The sequence below is a fragment of the Malaclemys terrapin genome, chromosome 4, assembly GCF_027887155.1.
Source record: "Malaclemys terrapin pileata isolate rMalTer1 chromosome 4, rMalTer1.hap1, whole genome shotgun sequence".
In the NCBI taxonomy this organism is placed as follows: Eukaryota; Metazoa; Chordata; order Testudines; family Emydidae; genus Malaclemys; species Malaclemys terrapin.
In genome coordinates this window covers 23,732,612-23,750,194 of record NC_071508.1, presented here as the reverse complement: position 1 = coordinate 23,750,194, position 17,583 = coordinate 23,732,612, and the positions used below count along the sequence as shown (strand labels likewise).

The 17,583-nt window shown below is 42.8% G+C and overlaps 1 protein-coding gene across 6 annotated transcripts in view; it reads left to right on the top strand.

The window, feature by feature from the left end:
• KCTD20 (potassium channel tetramerization domain containing 20) overlaps nucleotides 1-17,583 on the top strand; it is a 44,371-nt gene that overhangs the window by 16,222 nt on the left and 10,566 nt on the right. For 3 of the 6 annotated variants that reach the window (XM_054027018.1, XM_054027024.1, XM_054027025.1), the window contains 3 exons: nucleotides 7-52; nucleotides 5,490-5,555; nucleotides 16,389-16,458. In XM_054027018.1, coding sequence (XP_053882993.1) covers nucleotides 7-52; nucleotides 5,490-5,555; nucleotides 16,389-16,458 — 182 coding nt within the window. Of the gene's footprint in view, nucleotides 1-6; nucleotides 53-5,489; nucleotides 5,556-16,388; nucleotides 16,459-16,796; nucleotides 17,000-17,583 lie in introns of those variants that run through there. The other 3 variants (XM_054027019.1, XM_054027023.1, XM_054027020.1) reach the window with 3 other exon arrangements.

Sequence of the window (17,583 nt, the reverse complement as noted above, 5' to 3'; positions counted from 1 at the left end):
TTAAAGGTGGATTTCAGACTGCATAGAGCTACCAGGAACATATGAACTGACCGTAAGTAATTTGGGTATATTTCATTTGTCTGTCATAATGAGTGTTTGTATGAGAGCTTTACTCCAAGGTTAGAATTAGAATCATGCATATTTCTTTCTGTTGTTTTACAGTTTTAAATGCTGCAGTTAGAGGCTAGAATACACGACTTTTCAAAAATAGGCTGCTGTTGTTCTGGAGTTTTTCATAGAGATCATATAAAGAAGGGGTTTCCCGAAATGTTAATTTAAAATCTCAGCCTGAAGACTAAGATATTTTTATGAACTGAAACATATTAGGTGCCGATGGTTACTAAGGAAGAGAATGTAAAAGAGAAAATACCATTTTAAAATATAAAGGGATTTTTAAAAATCCTGCTTTATGCTATGTTGAAGTATAACTTGAGTTTTTCTGTAGGCCATGTAAATAGTTCTGTTATAAAATAGGTGGATCACAGAACTCAGGATAAAACACCATGTTATTGATCCCCTCATGATCCTTTAGTAAAAAGCTTTGATGTGAGGGTTTTTAGGTTTATCCAGTAATATAAAGGCATAGGATTGTTAATTAAAGTCCCTGGTTGTATTTCTGACCTCACTTACACCCATGACTGTATATGTGAAAGCAAAATTGTGTCAAAATATGGCCAAAACTCTTACATTTGGAGCAGCTCCATTTTCACTGGTCCTTTCCCCTAATCTAATAATAACTCAGGTACCTTTTCCATCTGGTTGGGAAAGAGGTATCACTTTCTGAAGTGATGAGGCTAACTTTACGTGCTAATTTATTTAAAAGATAATTATTTCACATAGTGATTGTTACAAGCATTTATGAAACTCTCATTCCTGTGGTATGTAGATGCTCTTTACAAGGGTTAGGCTTAAGAGCAAACATTTCTCAAAGGGTTCATCCCCAAATAATTTAAACAATGGAAACAGCCTTCATATGGTGTTGCCCCTGCACCCTTCCACGCATCATTGGTAGCACTCTCAGTTCTTGGGCAGAAGTAAATGTGTGTCACAGGATATTGACCAAGTGTGGCACTGAGGCATTTTGGGGGGCATCCAGTATAGATCACTGTCAGACGTCCAGATGGAGCTTAGTCTGTTCTAGTTTGGCAATATCTGTGATCCTGTGGTGTGCTTGTTTTGGAAAAGTTCACAGTAATCATAGAAAGGCAGGGACTGGAAGGAACCCTGGGAGGTCATCTAGTCCATCCCCAACACTGAGGCAGGACCAAGTAAACCTAGACCAGCCCTGACCGGTGTTTGTCCAACTTGTTCTTAAAAACTTGCAGTGATGGGGATTCCAGAACCTCCGGTTGAAGCCTGTTCCAGAGTTTAATTATGTTTATAGTTAGAAAGTTTTTCCTAATATATCTAAGCTAAATCTCCCTTGCTGTAGATTAAGCTACTACTCCTTGTCCTGCCTTCAGTGAACATGAAGAAGAATTGATCAGCGACCTCTTTCTAACAGCTCTTAACATATTTGAAGACTGTGATCATCCCCCACCTTCAGTCTTCTTTTCTCAAGACTAAACACGCTAGTTTCTTTCATCCTTTCCTCATAGGTCATATTTGAGGATAATGAGGTAGCTTTGTGGTTGTTTCCTGCTTCAGCAGCATTCTGAATAGATAGCGAGCAGGGCACTGCATTTGACAAGGCCAGAGAAAGAAAGGTTACAGTAATTGAGACAGGAGAGTTTAGGTGCGTGGATGGCTAGGAAAGGGTGTACTTTAGCTACATTATACAGAAAGAAAATGCACGATGTAATCATAGCCTGTATAGGAGGACCTACAGAGAGGTTGATGTTCAGGACAATGCTCAGCTTATGGGCCTGAGAAACAGGCAGGATTGTGGTGCTGCCCACAGTGATGGAAAAAGGGGGTAGGGTGGAAGGCTTGGGGGAAATATCCACGAGGAAATGGCAAAGAGGCAGGCTGAGATTTTAATCTGGATATTAGGAAACAAGTCTGGAGTGGGGTGGTAGAGCTGTGAGTCATCAGCATAGGGAGGTAGTTGAATTGGTTAGTGGATGAGATTGCCCAGAGATAAGGGGGCCAAGGACACAGCCCTATGGAACCTCCATAGAAAGCTGGAGCGGGGATCAAGGAGGATCCTCCTAGGGACATGGTGAAGGAATGATTAGAGAGCTAGGAGGAGAACCAGGAGAGGACAAGGGAAGACAAGATTTCAAGAATAACACAGTCAGTGGCGTCAAGGAGGAAGAGGATGGAGTACTGGTTCTGAACTTTGGCTAGGGAGAGATCACTGGAGACTTTGGCAAAAGCAGTCTCAGTGGTGTGCCCCAAATCTCTGCCTTCCTGAAACCTTCCCTTCTCATTCTTATCGGACCCTCCCTGTACTCTCCAGCCTTTTCCCTCCCAATATCCCCAGTGTTCCCCACTCCCAGGTAACCTGGATCGCCTCCCCAACCTACAGCACCAATGCTGGGCCCTCCACCCGCTTTTCCCCATTCCCAGTCTCCCATTCCCCCAGCCCACACCACTACTAGTTCCCAGGAGCTCCTATTCCTGGCTCCCTCCCTCCCTCTTCCTTCCACTGTACCGACCTTCCCTGATTCCCTCTAGTACTAATCTTCCATGCACCCTCCCCTTCCTCCCACTGCTTTCAGTCCTCCCTGCTTTGTGGCATGCCAGGAGTACCAGCTCCCCATCATCTTCTCCCCTCCCACTGCTCTCTGCTCACTCTTTTCCCAAGCACTCCTGAAAGCATAATTAGTTCTATACAATTAGATAAGTCCCAGTTAATTTTCATTGTGTGTTAAGTCCTCCTGCTGATCATGTGTTGCCAAGAAAACGCTGAAGAGTCTGTTCCCTCTGTTTCTGTAGAGAATTGATGTAACTCCCATTAATAATAATAGTTTTGTGTGTAAATCATCCAACCATCAGTGGGAGAACGGGGTGTTTCAGTGTTAAAGGTAAAACTGGCCCTTAAATCATGGTGTGGCCGTGCTGTGTTAAACCACTAAAGCCATATTCCAGACCATAGTTTCAGATTACATTTGTAGAAACAATGAATTTCTATTAGGACTCAAATAAATGAGAAATGCAATAAACTTTGCTAACAGTAAAGCACTATGCGCAGGATAGAGGGAAACAATCAGGCATTTCATCAGACTTTAAAATGTAAAGTCTGTTGCCAGAATTTTTGGGATTTACTGAATTGCATCAATCCTGGTGGACATTCTTTCCTTCTATAATTCTAACACTGTTGGCAAAATGAATCCACTGTGTATTAATAGAGCTCTTTCATAAAAAAGGAAAGTCATTTTGTATTGTGTGTGCATGCTGCTTCATACTGTAAAAATGCCCTTTTATTACCTGGTTGTGATTGTGAGTGTAGTAAAAGAGAAATTTCAATGTGCCATCTAGCGTGTATCTGAAAAAATCTGTAAAAAGAGCCATTGTAGTATCAAGATATATTTGAGATGTACCTTTTTTGGTTGCTTCAGATCCAATTGCATGAATTATGAGAGAAGAGCAGGATGTGCAATGTTTTGTACATAAAAATGTGCTCCAGATAATTTTTGGCTGTCATGATCAGGGTCGTAACTAATAATTTGCAGTTTGTACATATGTTGGATCTACTGTTCCTTGATCTAAATTTTATTTTATATATATATATATATATATATATATATATATATATAAAAATCTCCTAAAGTTCACACCCAATATGCTCATTAGCCTACTGTACTTATTAAAACAAAGCAACCTGTCAGTCACCATAAAAGATTCCACAGAGAATTAAACATTGCACTTTGTAGTATATGCCTATCTACAGGACACTTGGGGTAACTTCTGTCGTTAGTTCAAAAGAGAAGGAATTAAGAAGCAAGGGCTAAGCCGCGGCTGTTCTGCTTGTGTGTAGAGATCTGCACATGATGGAGAGATTCGCTTAATGTGAAGTACTGTACCATCACAGCGTTCCACAAAAATGTGAAAAATCCTCTATTTAAAGAAAAAAATCCACCAGCCCCAACAATGCCCAGCAGTATGCCTGAATCTGAATCCTTCTCATGCTGTCAGATATTGCTTATGGCACAAACAGGGCGCTGCCATCACTGTCTATCCTGGCTGCTCATTGCATGTTCTCTATTAAGTCACCTAAGTTTTCCCTCTCTCCATAGCATGTGACGGAGGGATTCTTTTGACTGGCCCCTTTTCGGTGTTCCTCCAGCTGCCCAATGGCACAACTGCAGATGCTCTCGCCTTATTCTTAACACGTGTCCCAAATATTTCCATCTTCTTTTTTGGTTGATTTTAATTTTGAATCGTCATACTGTTAAAGTATGTAGTATTAACAAAGTTTTTTGTCTGAGAATTTCCTAAACGGGGCTACGATACACTGATTCTATGTTACTTTCCATTTAAACGCGGTTGAGCCCCAACCTGTGTGGTTATCGGGAGAGTCTCTAAACCACAGGATTTGGGGACTTCAACAGCAGAGTCAAGGGAAAGGGTAGGGACGGCTTTGTGGCCTGCATCATGCGGGAGGTCAGACCAGATGATCATAATGGTCCCTTCTGACCTTAAAGTCTATGAGTCTATGAGTCTATAAACATTTAACAATTGTTTAGTGACCAGAAGACCCTGTGGATCTGAAACTGTTCAGACTGTGGAACTTAGCTGAAAATAAGGAATACAGTTTGAAAGCAGAAGTCAAAGGCGTTGTAGGTCACAAAGCAAAATAAAATTCCTTCACATAGCTCACATGTGTAAGAATTTATTGTCCAGAATTACGAAGCATTCTAGAGAGGGTATTGTGTAATTTATGATTGTGTAATGTTCATAACAAGGCTAAAAATGGAAAAGGGCAGCATTACAGGGCAGGCATATCGAAGGCAAAAGGTTATGTAGTGGCTCTGCGATTTTTTTTTTTATTATTGAAAGAAGTTAATTGTTTTTAAATAGTGAATATTTGAAGTAATTACATATTAAATATTGGGAATAACAGTTGGCAATAAAAATATGGGACTGAAAATATAAAAGATCAAACATCAATGTTATTGTGTGCACTAATTGTGCAGAAATGTCAGTAACAGTAGCTTCAGATTTGTAACAAGACACTTTTTTGCTAAATGTATTTGAGAGGCAATTAGTTTTTTCTGTTGAATGATAGCTCCACTTACTGACTGCAGGCAGAGAATCAGTGTGATTTACGCACTGCATAATATGGTTTTCCTGCAAGACAAAAACCTCCCTCCTCTATTAAAAACCATATATTATTGACACTGAACATGGAAGCATGGACTCACTTTTATGCTTGAGTGGATAAAAAATGCTAGGTTCATGTTTATTCTGACTAGCCTTTATGTATGACAAATAGAAAAGCAGCCTTATCTCCCTCTTTATTAGTTTGATACAATTTACAGTGAAAATTTGTTTTGCTAATGTAGTTTTCATATGTATCATGTATATATTATTATTATTTTTAGAAAGGCTCTCCATCGTGGAGCACAGAAAGGAGCAAAGCAGACCAAAAAGACGGAAGTTCAGAAAAAGTAAGGAGCAGAAACAATATAGCAGGTTTTGATTTCTCCCAAGCCCACTGAAACCCCTCTTCACCAACTCCATTTTGTTTGTTATGACTCCAGGGGCACCCAAGGTGCAGCCTGAGAACCAATGCAGTCTGGTGGTACCTCCAGTTTCCTATATTTTAGCTACTAGATATATGATATGATATATGATATAGGGAGTCTAATAATTTTAACCAGCCAAAACTCCAGAAGTTTGATTCTGATCTAATTTACATCAGTTGAACTCCATTGGTTTCAGTGGAGTTCCGTCTTTTTGACATTGGTGTGAGATCAGAACCGGGACCCTGATCTGCTCTTCCCCTCTAATGGAGCTGTGTGTGTGTGTGTGTAAAATTTTTTTTTAGATCATATTATGATTTTATTCTGTACAACGATCTGGAATTATTTCCCTATAACTGCAGGCTCAGAAGACAAAGTTGATGAAGGGGAGGGATAGCTCAGTGTTTAAGCATTGGCCTGCTAAACCCAGGGTTGTGAGTTCAATCCTTGAGGGGGCCATCTAGGGATCTGGGGCAAAAATCTGTCTGGGGATTGGTCCTGCTTTGAGGAGGGGGTTGGACTATTTGACCTGCTGAGGTCCCTTCCAACCCTGATATTCTATGACAAGCAATTTCTGTCTCCCTCTCAAGGAAGATATGAGCATATATTATGATTGTGCTGTGCTCATTTTTTGACTAACAATTTTGTGAAAATGAGTGCCGAAATTGGGCTGCTGACAGGTTGCCAAGATGGCCTTTTAAATAGCAAATTTTAGGTCCCCCTGTTTTAATTCCACTTTCCTGTTTTTTCATCACAGTTTTCTGAATCCCATCTTTCTCCAAGAAAAATCTGTTTCTGCAGTACAGCCAAATAATCCGTATCAAAAAGGAGTTGTTGGGCTAGCAGTTTATTGAAGCACTGATCAGCACAACTGGGGGCAGGGCTGATGTGGGTGATGACCTATTCGTCACTGTCAAATGGGGGAGGAACGTGTAACCCCAGGCTGCACCACACTTCTCTGTAACCCACTGAAATCAGAGGTAGGGCACTTACAATCAGCCAGTGGGGCTTGTTCCCCCACTCTTGGCCCTCTCTGGAGTGGTCCATAAACTTCACGGTTCCTCACCGAGACTCCCCGCCATTCATGAGGTTCCGCTATACACACTGGAACTGTCTACTTTGTCCTGCTGTCAGACCCTGGGTTTGGAGTTCCATTTTATCCTCTCCTTCCCATCCAGGTCTTTCTCGGGCCTGTTGTTTTGTAGCTTGAGGATATATTCCTTCTTGTTCTTTTGCCTTTCTCTCCCACGAGTTACAGAAATCATTTATCTGCCACAGCCCCTCAGTCTTAAGTGATGCTAACTGTTATCACCTTCTTCCCTTTGGTCCCAATTGTGCTATATATAGGCATAGCCTTGTGCTGAAGCCACATTGACCCCTGGAGACCTCAGGGAAGAATTCCTTGCCCTAGTTCTCCAACACACAAGGGGAGCACTGCTACACCCCTTCAGGGGGTGCACTATACACCAAATCTCCACCCACCTGTGTAGTCAGCCAGCTGTGCTTACCACTGCTTCATGGACTGCAGTTGTGCCTGGCTGCTGAGCAGAGGCTCAAGGGGTACGGGCTTCCCTCGGTGTCACATCAGAAACCAATTCCGTCGTGTTTACTGTTTCCTCCCTAGGTATAGATACAAAATCCACAAAAGTGGCCTCAATACCAATTCTTGCGACATGCTGTTCCTTCTATATTTTTTCCTCATTCATCTTAACCTCTCGTGCAATCTCCCTTTTATTCTCCAAACTAGGAATTGTAAAGGCATAGGCAAATGTGCAGCTTCCTTTCATTTTGGCATGTTCTCAGGATGTGTCTTAGGAAATTACAGCAAGGATAAACCTTTAGAAAGACGTGCAATTAGAGTACACATACATTCCTGTTCTAAATTGTTATGTAGTATAGAATTAGGTCAGGCACACCCATTCTAAGTGTGTATTTCCTGCTTAACTCATGTTTCTCAGCCTACTTCCATATGGAAATTTCTTTGGGGATTTAAAGGGACACTGTCACCTTAAAACTAAGATTTTGTTTTATTCATCTTGGTTACACTTTAAATTATTAAGGTTGGGAGAATTTTAAATATGAGATTGTTTCTTTGTTGCCTCTAGCATTTTGAATGGTGAATTAAACTAGTCACTTTCACTGTTTTTAGTCAGTTTTACTCTTCCTGCTGTCATGCACAAAGCACAGTGCTTCAGTGCCAGGGCGGGGTTGCCACACACTAGGGAAATGTTTAATTCCAAACAAAATTCAGTTTAATTCATGAAAAATTTCCATTCATTTTAGGTTTTATAAAACCTCCTAACCTAAACCACCTGGTAATGTGTCTTTAAAAGCTATCAACTAAATATCAAATTTGTATTGGGATAAGGAAGAAGGACATAGTATCGCCATGAAAATAAGAGTTGGCAGGAGACAGCTGGTCTGCACTAGGTTTTTATTATCTTTCATTTTATAAAATACTTTGAATGAAGATAGAGCCTTGCATGGATACAAAATTTGTATCTGCATCCGATCTGCAGACCATGTTTGCGGATATCCACAAACATGATGCAAATATCCATGGATATAAAGCGGATATCTTCAGATTTGCTGGGCTCTAAATTCAGATGAACTTTTGTTGCTGGATATTTATTTTTGTGAACATACTGTAACTATTTTCCATTGCTACATTCTCTGTTTACAATTATTTTTTATTTCACTCTGTAATAGGTAACCCAGTCAACCCCTCTAATATCTGTGTGAGGGGATTGTGTGCTGTGGGGTGTGATCCCTAATATCACAGAGAGCAGGGAAGAATAGTGTAGTAGAGGCAGCTAGCCATTCCCCCCCCCCCCCCCCACGCCCTTTCAATGCGCAACAGGGAAGATCCAAATGGAGGGAGTGACGGGTTCAGTCACAGAGACCCCCCTTGGGACTGTCACCTGACGTGCTGGAATTACCTCTGAGCCCGTTTTCCCTGCCAGCTTGAGACTCCAGAACCCTGTCTTGTTGTGCCAGGCACGCTAGCCTGCTGCAACACAGACCCAGGTCTGGTCCATGCCCCCAAAGCTGCAGACTTTAACCAAAAACTGCTCAGCAGGTCACCTATCTCCAGCACCCAGACACCCAGCTTCCAATGGGATCCAAACCCCAAATAAATCCATTTTACTCTGTATAAATCTTATCCAGGGTAAACTCATAAATTGTTTGCCCTCTATATCACTGATAGAGAGATATGCACAGCTGTCTGCTCCCCCAGGTATTAATCACTTACTCTGGGTTCAAAAATAAACAAAAGTGGTTTTATTAAGAATAAAAAGTAGGATTTAAGTGGTTTCAAGTAATAACAGAACAAAGTAAGTCACCAAGCAAAATAAAGCAAAACATGCAAGTCTAAGCCTAATACATTAAGAAACTGTTTACAGGTAAAATCTCACCTTCAGAGATGTTCCAATAAGCTTCTTTCACAGACTAGACTCCTTCCTAGTCTGGGCCCAATCCTTTCCCCTGGCACAGTCCTTGTTAGTTCCAGCAGACATCTTAGGTGAAAACTAGGGGTGTTCTCATGACTGGCAGCCACCTTTGTTCTGTTCCACCCCCTTTTATAGCTTTGACACAAGGTGAGAATCTTTTGTCCCCACCCCTCCTTCTAAATGGAAAAGTACCAGATTTAAAATGGATTCCAGTATCATGTGACCACGTTACCCACAGGCTGGCCCACACCTCCACAGGAAGGCTTGCAGGTAAATAAATTATCTACAACTAATTGTCCTAGTCAATGAGAGCCATCAAGATTCTAAACCACCATTAATGGCCCACACTTTGCATAGTTACACTAGGACCTCAGAGTTATACTTCATATTTCTAGCTTCAGATACCAGAATGATACGTGCATACAAATAGGATGAACACACTCCGTAGATTATAAGCTTTGGAATTATACAAGAGACCTTTTGCATAAAGTATATTCCAGTTACATCATATTCACACTCATAACCATATTTCCATAAAACATTATGGAACGTCACAGAGAGTTCTACCTTATTGAGAATCATATGGAACAAGCATCAGTCTGATTGTTATTTAACTCTGCAGAGTGTTTTGCAGGCTGTCTGAAAGATGCTGTACCAAATGAAGCTGTGTCAGTTTTCACTTTCAAATGTAAAAACTGTTCTTCCTTATTCCCTGCCGGACTGCCTTTGTAGCTTCTTACAACCACATTCCTCAGTGAATCACGACAGATAACCCTGCACCTTCCAGTTTTGTAACCAACACAATTTTTCTCTCAATCTCTTGACTATTGAGAAATGTTTTAATTTTCTAAGTTATTTTAAAATGGAGATTTCCTTTTCGAGGAAATGGGCAAATGTCCCAAGCCAAGTATATCAGCCCTGTAAATCTCCCCTTGCAAGATACTCAGTAGGCTGCAGTGTGTGGGCCCCACTACACAGGACCCATGTGCTCTTAAACTTCCCTTGATCTGAGTAGGCTCCAGCACGGTCTTTGACCGCTGACACGCTTCCTGGGCACAGACTCTGTTACCCCTTCACGGAAGTGGAACCTCATGGCTCAGCAGCCCGAGGCCCCCAGGAGCAGTGCTGACCTGTTTTCTCCCTCTCCGCGAAGAAACCCCAGTCGTTTAAGCACACTCTTTCCCAGAGCTCCAGCCTTGCGGGCCCGCTGGTTTACAGTTTATCTCTTCAGTAACACATGATAGTTGAAGCACATAACACACAGGCTTTGTAAAGGTTTCTAACATAATTATTGTTTACTTTGGATGGCACGAGATACACAGATCTAGACAAAATCATAAACCACATATATGCCCTTCCCTGCCTCCGTTTCCTCACCACTCTTGAGCATTCTTTGGTATTTGGACAGAGTCCAGGACCCCACTCCTGTATGTAGCCTCTAGAAATAATAGAGTGAGTTTGTCTCCTGCAGCCAGCTTCTTTTTTTCTTAGCTGATACCTCAATCAAAAACAGTCCCCTCTGCTATGAAAACATGCCCCTCTGTACCTCTCTCTTGCCCCACATTTCCTTTAGTCTTTTTTAGCCCCTGTTCTATCACCTCTGTCCCTTTGTTCTCCTGTTTGGGGATTTTCCATTCTGTACTCCCTGCAGATAAACTTGATCAAAGTGGTTTTCCAGCTCTGACACTCTTCTTTGCATATCCATTGTTTGGCCAGAGCCTAATCGTTAACTTTAACAAGTTTTTTCTTTTTTCTGAAGCTTCTTCCAGACAAGATGGCTGACACCAGGGACCTTGCCAGCCCATGACTGACTCTCTATGCATTGAGCCATTCACTGATACAACAATTTCATATAACTAAACAGATTTCATAATATGCACATAGGCAGGTTCCCCAAATTGTCACACCAAGTAAAATCAAATGCTAGGAACAGGGCTGGTGCAAGGAAGTTTCGCACCGTAGGCGAAACTTCCACCTTGTGCCCCCCCCAGCCCTGCGGCAGCTCCCCACCTCCCCCCCCACACCCTTAGGTGCCCCCCCCGCGGCAGCTCCCCCCCTCTGCCCTGAGGCGCTCCCGGGGAGCTGATTGGCGCCGCAAGCCTGGAAGGCGGGAGAAGTGGAGCAGCAATGGCATGCTCGGGGAGGGGGCGTAGCAGAGGTGAGCTGGGGTGGGGAGCCCTGCGGCAGCTCCCCTGACGCCCTGAGGCGCATACACACACACACACCCCGCGGCAGCTCCCCACCACCCCGGCCCGGGGAGCCGTGTGGCAGCTCCCCACCCCAGCTCACCTCTGCTCCACCTCCTCCCCGAGCACGCCACCCCTGCTTTAATTCTCCTCCCCTCACAGGCTTGCTGCGCCAAACAGCTGATTGGCGCCGCAAGCCTGAGAGGCGGGAGAAGTGGAGCGGCCGCTGCGCTGGGAGAGGGAGTCTGAGGGAGCGCACCGCTGGCAGCCCAGCCCAGGAACGCTGTAAAAAAAAAAATTGGAGGCACCACTTTTTGGCGTCCCCAAATCTTGGAACCCTAGGCAACCGTCTAGTTTCCCTTAATGGTAGCACTGGTCCTGGATAGGAACCAGACCTGAGTTTTAATTTTGGCTCTGGCACTAACTCCCTTGCAAGGTCACAGCCTAGATGTTCAAAAACTTGTTTTGGTGCTGAACTTGAGACATGATGGGCCTGATTTTCAGAGGTGCTCAGTACCCAGAAGTCCAGTTGAAGGCAGTGGGAGCTGAGTGCCCTCAACACCTCTGAAAATCAGGCCCAAGCTGTTTCAGGTTGGGCACTCAGAATCCATGGCCACTTTTGGAAAAGTCCTTGTCTTCCCTGTGCCTCTGTTTTCTATCATTAAAACACGTTCTGACAGTACCTCACATGCGTGTTCAAAGGATTAATTAGTTAATGTTTGTAAAGAGCTTTGAAGATGAAAAGTGCTAATTATTTTATATATATATAATATGCTTGTTCCCACCATGGCAAGGATTAAGGTAATGTACCTTTACCCCAGTCAGGATATTAATGAACTGGGAGGATTTCAATATAGCCTTGTTATATGGGCTTAAGAACCATTGTCCATGCTGGATTGTTCATATAATTGTAGGTACATTAAATAAGCATCTGTTGTACCATCCACGTGTGGTCATGGCATAAAATGCTGACTCAATAACACCCATCTTGTTAATCCACCAAAACTGGGGTTCAGTCACGTCTGTAAGGCACAGACTTTTGTTGGGGGAAGAGCGGAGCCACGCTGCCGCAGTGGAAACACAACTGGCATTATTCACATTTTGCCAGATTTTCAGAAGGGCCAAGCACTCACAATTTCAGTTGAAATCAATGGGGAACACCCGCCACATTGCCTCTAAGAACTCGCAGGGTTGATAGTGGTGTGCACCTGCTGCTACATCTTGAGGGCTGTTAGTCTGGTACCTTTCACCAGCACTAAATTCACTTACTTGTGTGGGAGGAAGAGGATGAGAAATAAGGTGTCTGAAAGCCAACTTTTCTTATAAAAAGCACATTAAATTAATATAATATGGAGATATACCTATCTCATAGAACTAAAAGGGACCTTGAAAGGTCATTGAGTCCAGCTCCCTGCCTTCACTAGCAGGACCAAGTACTGATTTTTGCCCCGGATCCCTAAGTGGCCCCCTCAAGGATTGAGCTCACAACCCTGGGTTTAGCAGGCCAATGCTCAAACCACTGAGCTCTATCCCTCCTATCTGAAAAAAAGCTATCTGAGTGATATTACATTTATTGCAACGTATAGGTGTCTGGTACATCTAGCTTTCTCTTTCATAACACCAGTTTATAAGAAACTATGAGAAAGGATTGGGTCATTTCAATCCAGGCTCCGACAGAGTGCTGGAGATCAATATGTGGCTCATGGAATCTCTGATGTATATATGTATTTAATCTGGAGCAAAACTGACGGCAAAATTTGTTGGTTGACTGATCACAAAAATTCAGTTGAGATTTGATCACAGCAGCTATTTGATAGTTATACAATTATGATCAATAGGTACCAGTATTTCTTTGTCACCTATCATTGCTTAAATGTAGCATATTTGGAAGGTTTGATGTAGATTTATAGTGTGTGAGGTCTTGTCTACACTAGAAACGTTTTGCTGTGGTATAGCTATACTGGCAAACCCTCCTAGTGTAGACACATCTTATATCAGAAAAAAAGTGGTTCTGCTGTCACAGCTCACACAGATTCCCCAAGAGACATACGTTATGCTGGCAAAGTCATATTTATGCCGGTCTAAGTATGTCTACAGTCGGGCTTATACTTCCATAGCCATGCTGGTGTAAAAAAACAAACAAACTGCACTCCTAGCCAGCTGCTATGCCAGTATAGGTTTTACAAGTGGAACAGGCCTAAAAAAATATGTGATAAAGCTTTGTAATCTTAATTGATTTATTTCTAAATATATGCGATAGATAGAAACAGAGTTGTCATGTGGTGTTCATTTAAATGTGTTCATTACTTGGAGATTAATTTTGTCGTGCAGCAGTTTAAGTCTAGCCAAATTCTAGTAATTGGTGATAGGAGTTCTGTACAATGATGCACTGTGATCTCTTAAATTTCCTCAAACTAAAACGTCCTTACTAGGTCTCTCGTGTTGCTGTGCATCCATTGGAGCCAGTCGTACTTCTCTAAAATAGAATTGCTATTCAGAAGAAGGTGCTGTGGTTGCCAAAGAGCTATTTTTTCTCATGAATGTTACATGAAGCACAAGCAGCGTCTTTTCTAAAAATATGCAGAAATAAATATGTTGCTCAATTAGTGTTCACATGTAGAAAAAATAATTAGTTGCCGCTTTTGTTAATTTCTAATTAGGACTGAAACACTTCCACTGAGCTGCACTAATGACAGCCCTAAAACCCTTATTTCAGCTCCGTTGTACTGCTCATTAAGACCATCCCTCTTGGTGCATTATGACTGAAAAGCTCCCTCGCTATTATTTATTAGTAGCTCATTGTTTCATTATCTAATATATTTTATTCACTAATTCTGTAGCTTGGTACATGTTATATCCTGTTTTACAGAACACACTTGAAAACATTAGACTCTGAGACAAAGGCAATACAACTAAATCATGGTTGAAGCTCAGGAAGTGGTAGACACCTCATTAGTGAAATTAGGGTAGGAAAGGTTTCAGTGGTAGCCGTGTTAGTCTGTATCAGCAAAAACAACAAGGAGTCCTTGTGGCACCTTAGAGACTAACAAATTTATTTGGGCATAAGCTTTTGTGGGCTAGAACCCACTTCATCGGATGTATGAAGTAAAAAATACAGGAGCAGATATAAATACATGAAAGGATGGGGGTGTTTTACCAAGTATGAGGTCAGTCTAACGAGATAAATCAATTAACAGCAGGATACCAAAGGAGGAAAAATAACTTTTGAAGTGGTAAGAGAGTGGCCCATTTCAGACAGTTGACAAGAAGGTGTGAGTAACAGTAGGGAGACATTAGTATTGGGGAAATTAAGTTTAGGTTTTATAATGACCCAACCACTCCCAGTCTTTATTCAGGCCTAATCTGATGGTATCTAGTTTGCAAATTAACTCCAGTTCTGCAGCTTCATGTTGGAGTCTTTCCTTTATTTTTTACTTCATACATCTGATGAAGTGGGTTCTAGCCCACGAAAGCTTATGCCCAAATAAATTTGTTAGTCTCTAGGTGCCACAAGGACTCCTCGTTGTTTTTAGTGTAGGAATGTTTTTTAAAAAATAAGGTGGATTTGAAGGATCAAAGGGAGGGCTCCCAAAGCAAAGAGAGGGGAAAGTTGTCTTGTATCAGGCATAGCATGAAAGAAAGTGTCAAAATGAGAATGGGAGAAAGAGGCAAAGGGGAGCAGTTGGGAGAGAGGATACAGCAGGATTGGGTGAAATGAGCACAGATATATGGGTAGAGCTTTAAAGATAATGACAAACAAAGTGAACCTGATATGGAATGAGAAGAAACCAGTGATTAGATAGATACAAGGAGTAGGGGCGATGGGATCAGAATGGTAAAAGTGGAAGAGGGTGGCTTTTAGTGTACACGGGAGGGGAGTCGCATTAGTTAAAGCAAGAGCCGATGAAGGCCTGGACCAGGGTTTGGCAAATGTGGGACAGCTCGGCAATAACGCAGGAACACTGCGATACGGTTTTTGGGGTTAGTTACTGTACAATTGTATTGGGTTAAATATTGGGAGGTTTAATATGCAGCAGCACTGGGTTAAATGAACAGGGTTGGGAAACCAATAGGAAGGCAACACAGTGGTTTGAGATAAGATATCTCCTGGCAAACACTTCCGAGGGGTTAGGAGACCGTGCCTGAGCTACTAACTGTGAAGATCATACCTTCTGGGCTCCAGCCAGGTTACAAAGCTTGTTTTGCCAGTGCTGGGAACCAACAGATTAAAAAGACTATAAACAGTTAAAAGGACTCTGGCCAGCAGTCAGTCAGTTGTTTGAGGGCTCTTTGGGGGACAGACTGATACACTGCGGGGGCTGTCTGAGGAAGTTAGGCCATTTAGGTTCTCTTCGGGGGGATGGTAATCCTATGGATGAGATAGATGCATATAGACCATTTATTGTTTTAAAAAACTATTCTTTTCTTGTGTTATGCTTTGTTCGTATAATTAAGATTAAACAATACGTTGGTTAAAGGGCTCACTGACTACTATTTATCACTGGTCACAGACTCCCAAAGGGAAGAACTTCAGGTATCAAACCCAGTTGGACCTGCTGGCTTAGCATGGTTGATAGCCTGGGCCACAGTACCCTGTGTAAGAGTGGGAGAATTGCATGACTCCATCCCAGGAGAGGAATGGCACGAGGCTGGTACCCGACGGGTGCACTCAGAGACCAGAGAGAGCACCGAGACACACCTAGCCCTGTGACCATGAGGCAGGGGTTTAGTAGGAAGGATGGAGAGGAAAGGCTGGATTATTAAAATGTTTTAGATGAAGAAGCGACAGGTTTAGGTATTGCATATGAGGGTTGGAAGACCTCATGTGCAAGAAGGTACCAGGGGAAAACAGGGATAAGATGGCGCTACACAAATATTGAGAGGAAATTGTGTGAAGGGGGGGGAGAGACCCTATTCAACACTGAACAAAAATGTAATGGCACTAAGTCTTCAGAGAGTAGCTACTGAAGGAACCTCTAGGGGACACTGTGCTCAGAGGAGGGAGGGTTTGTGGCTGCTAGGACGGAGGGTTTGTTTGAGACTTGCCATCAATGAATCCCCAATGGTCCTCCCTTTTCTCTCCTTGGAACCCCATTGTTGTCCCTGGCGGCTGCGGTCAGGTGCGCAGGAAGCAGAAAGCTCTCTACCTTCTGGTGCTTGGCAGGGATGGGATACGAAAGGACTGCGGAGGTGAGAGGGAGCAGGTGTGGGGGGGAGTTGGGACCCTTACTGAGGGTCAAAAAGGTTCATCTAAAAATGGCAAGTTTTGTTTAGATGTAGGACAAGCTTCCTGGTGGTAAGTGTAGTTCTACAACAGAACATCTGCCAGGGAAAGTCACTGAGACGTCAGTGAGCCATTCAAAATGAGATTAGCTAAAACTCTCCACGGATTAGAGTAGGTCTGAAGTCAGTGGAAAGACACCCATTGACTTGAATGGGCTTTGGATCCAGCCCTAGGTAGAGGGAGTTGAACTCAATGACCTGTGAGGTCTCTTCCAACCCTACTAGCCTGTGATCCTCTCTTATAGGACCTCTCTAAGGATCGACAGTCAGTTTGCGTTACAGAGGCCCAGCATGAATATTAACTGTGCCAGTGGGACTGACCAGTCAAGAAATCAAGAGTCCAATCACCCTGCAGAAAATATAACTCCTCCAGTCCATGATCCAGAAGAAGATAGCCTGGCCCTAGGCAGCCAAACCCCTAGCATTTCTGCAGTGCCCAGGAATGATGGTAAGGATGATGGACACATCTATTTTGTAACAACATGTAACTAAGGCCCTTTGATTCCTGGGGAAATGTTTCTCAGGATCCAGAAGGCAATTCAGGATACTGAAGGACACATTTTCAGCTGGGCCTCGAAATGGCCTGCACTTGTGAGTGCACAGAATTGAACGTGCACATACATGTGCCCTTACTTAGTTATTTGCACTTGCAAAATCTGTGTTAATCATGTCAGTATGAAAGATGCAGGTTCGCGATGAGGTCTGGGATAGTGTTGTCTTGGAAAGATGATCATGTCTCTTTCCCAAGCGGCTGGGAGGGAATCCACTGGACTCCACTGAAGCAGGCCCCAGTCTTTATCAGCCTATTCTTGGTCATATGTACTTGCCCACTATATATATAATTCATATTAAAAGCTGTTTCTCAGTTAATATTTATCAAGTAATGGACACGATCCAGTGAGATGTTGTGTCCTCATCGGCAAACTTGACTTCAGTGGGAATGGAGGGCACTCGGCATCTCACAAAATCAGGCCCATTCTTTATGTTTGTACCCCAAATATTTGTTACTAATGGTACATGACAGGCCCTATA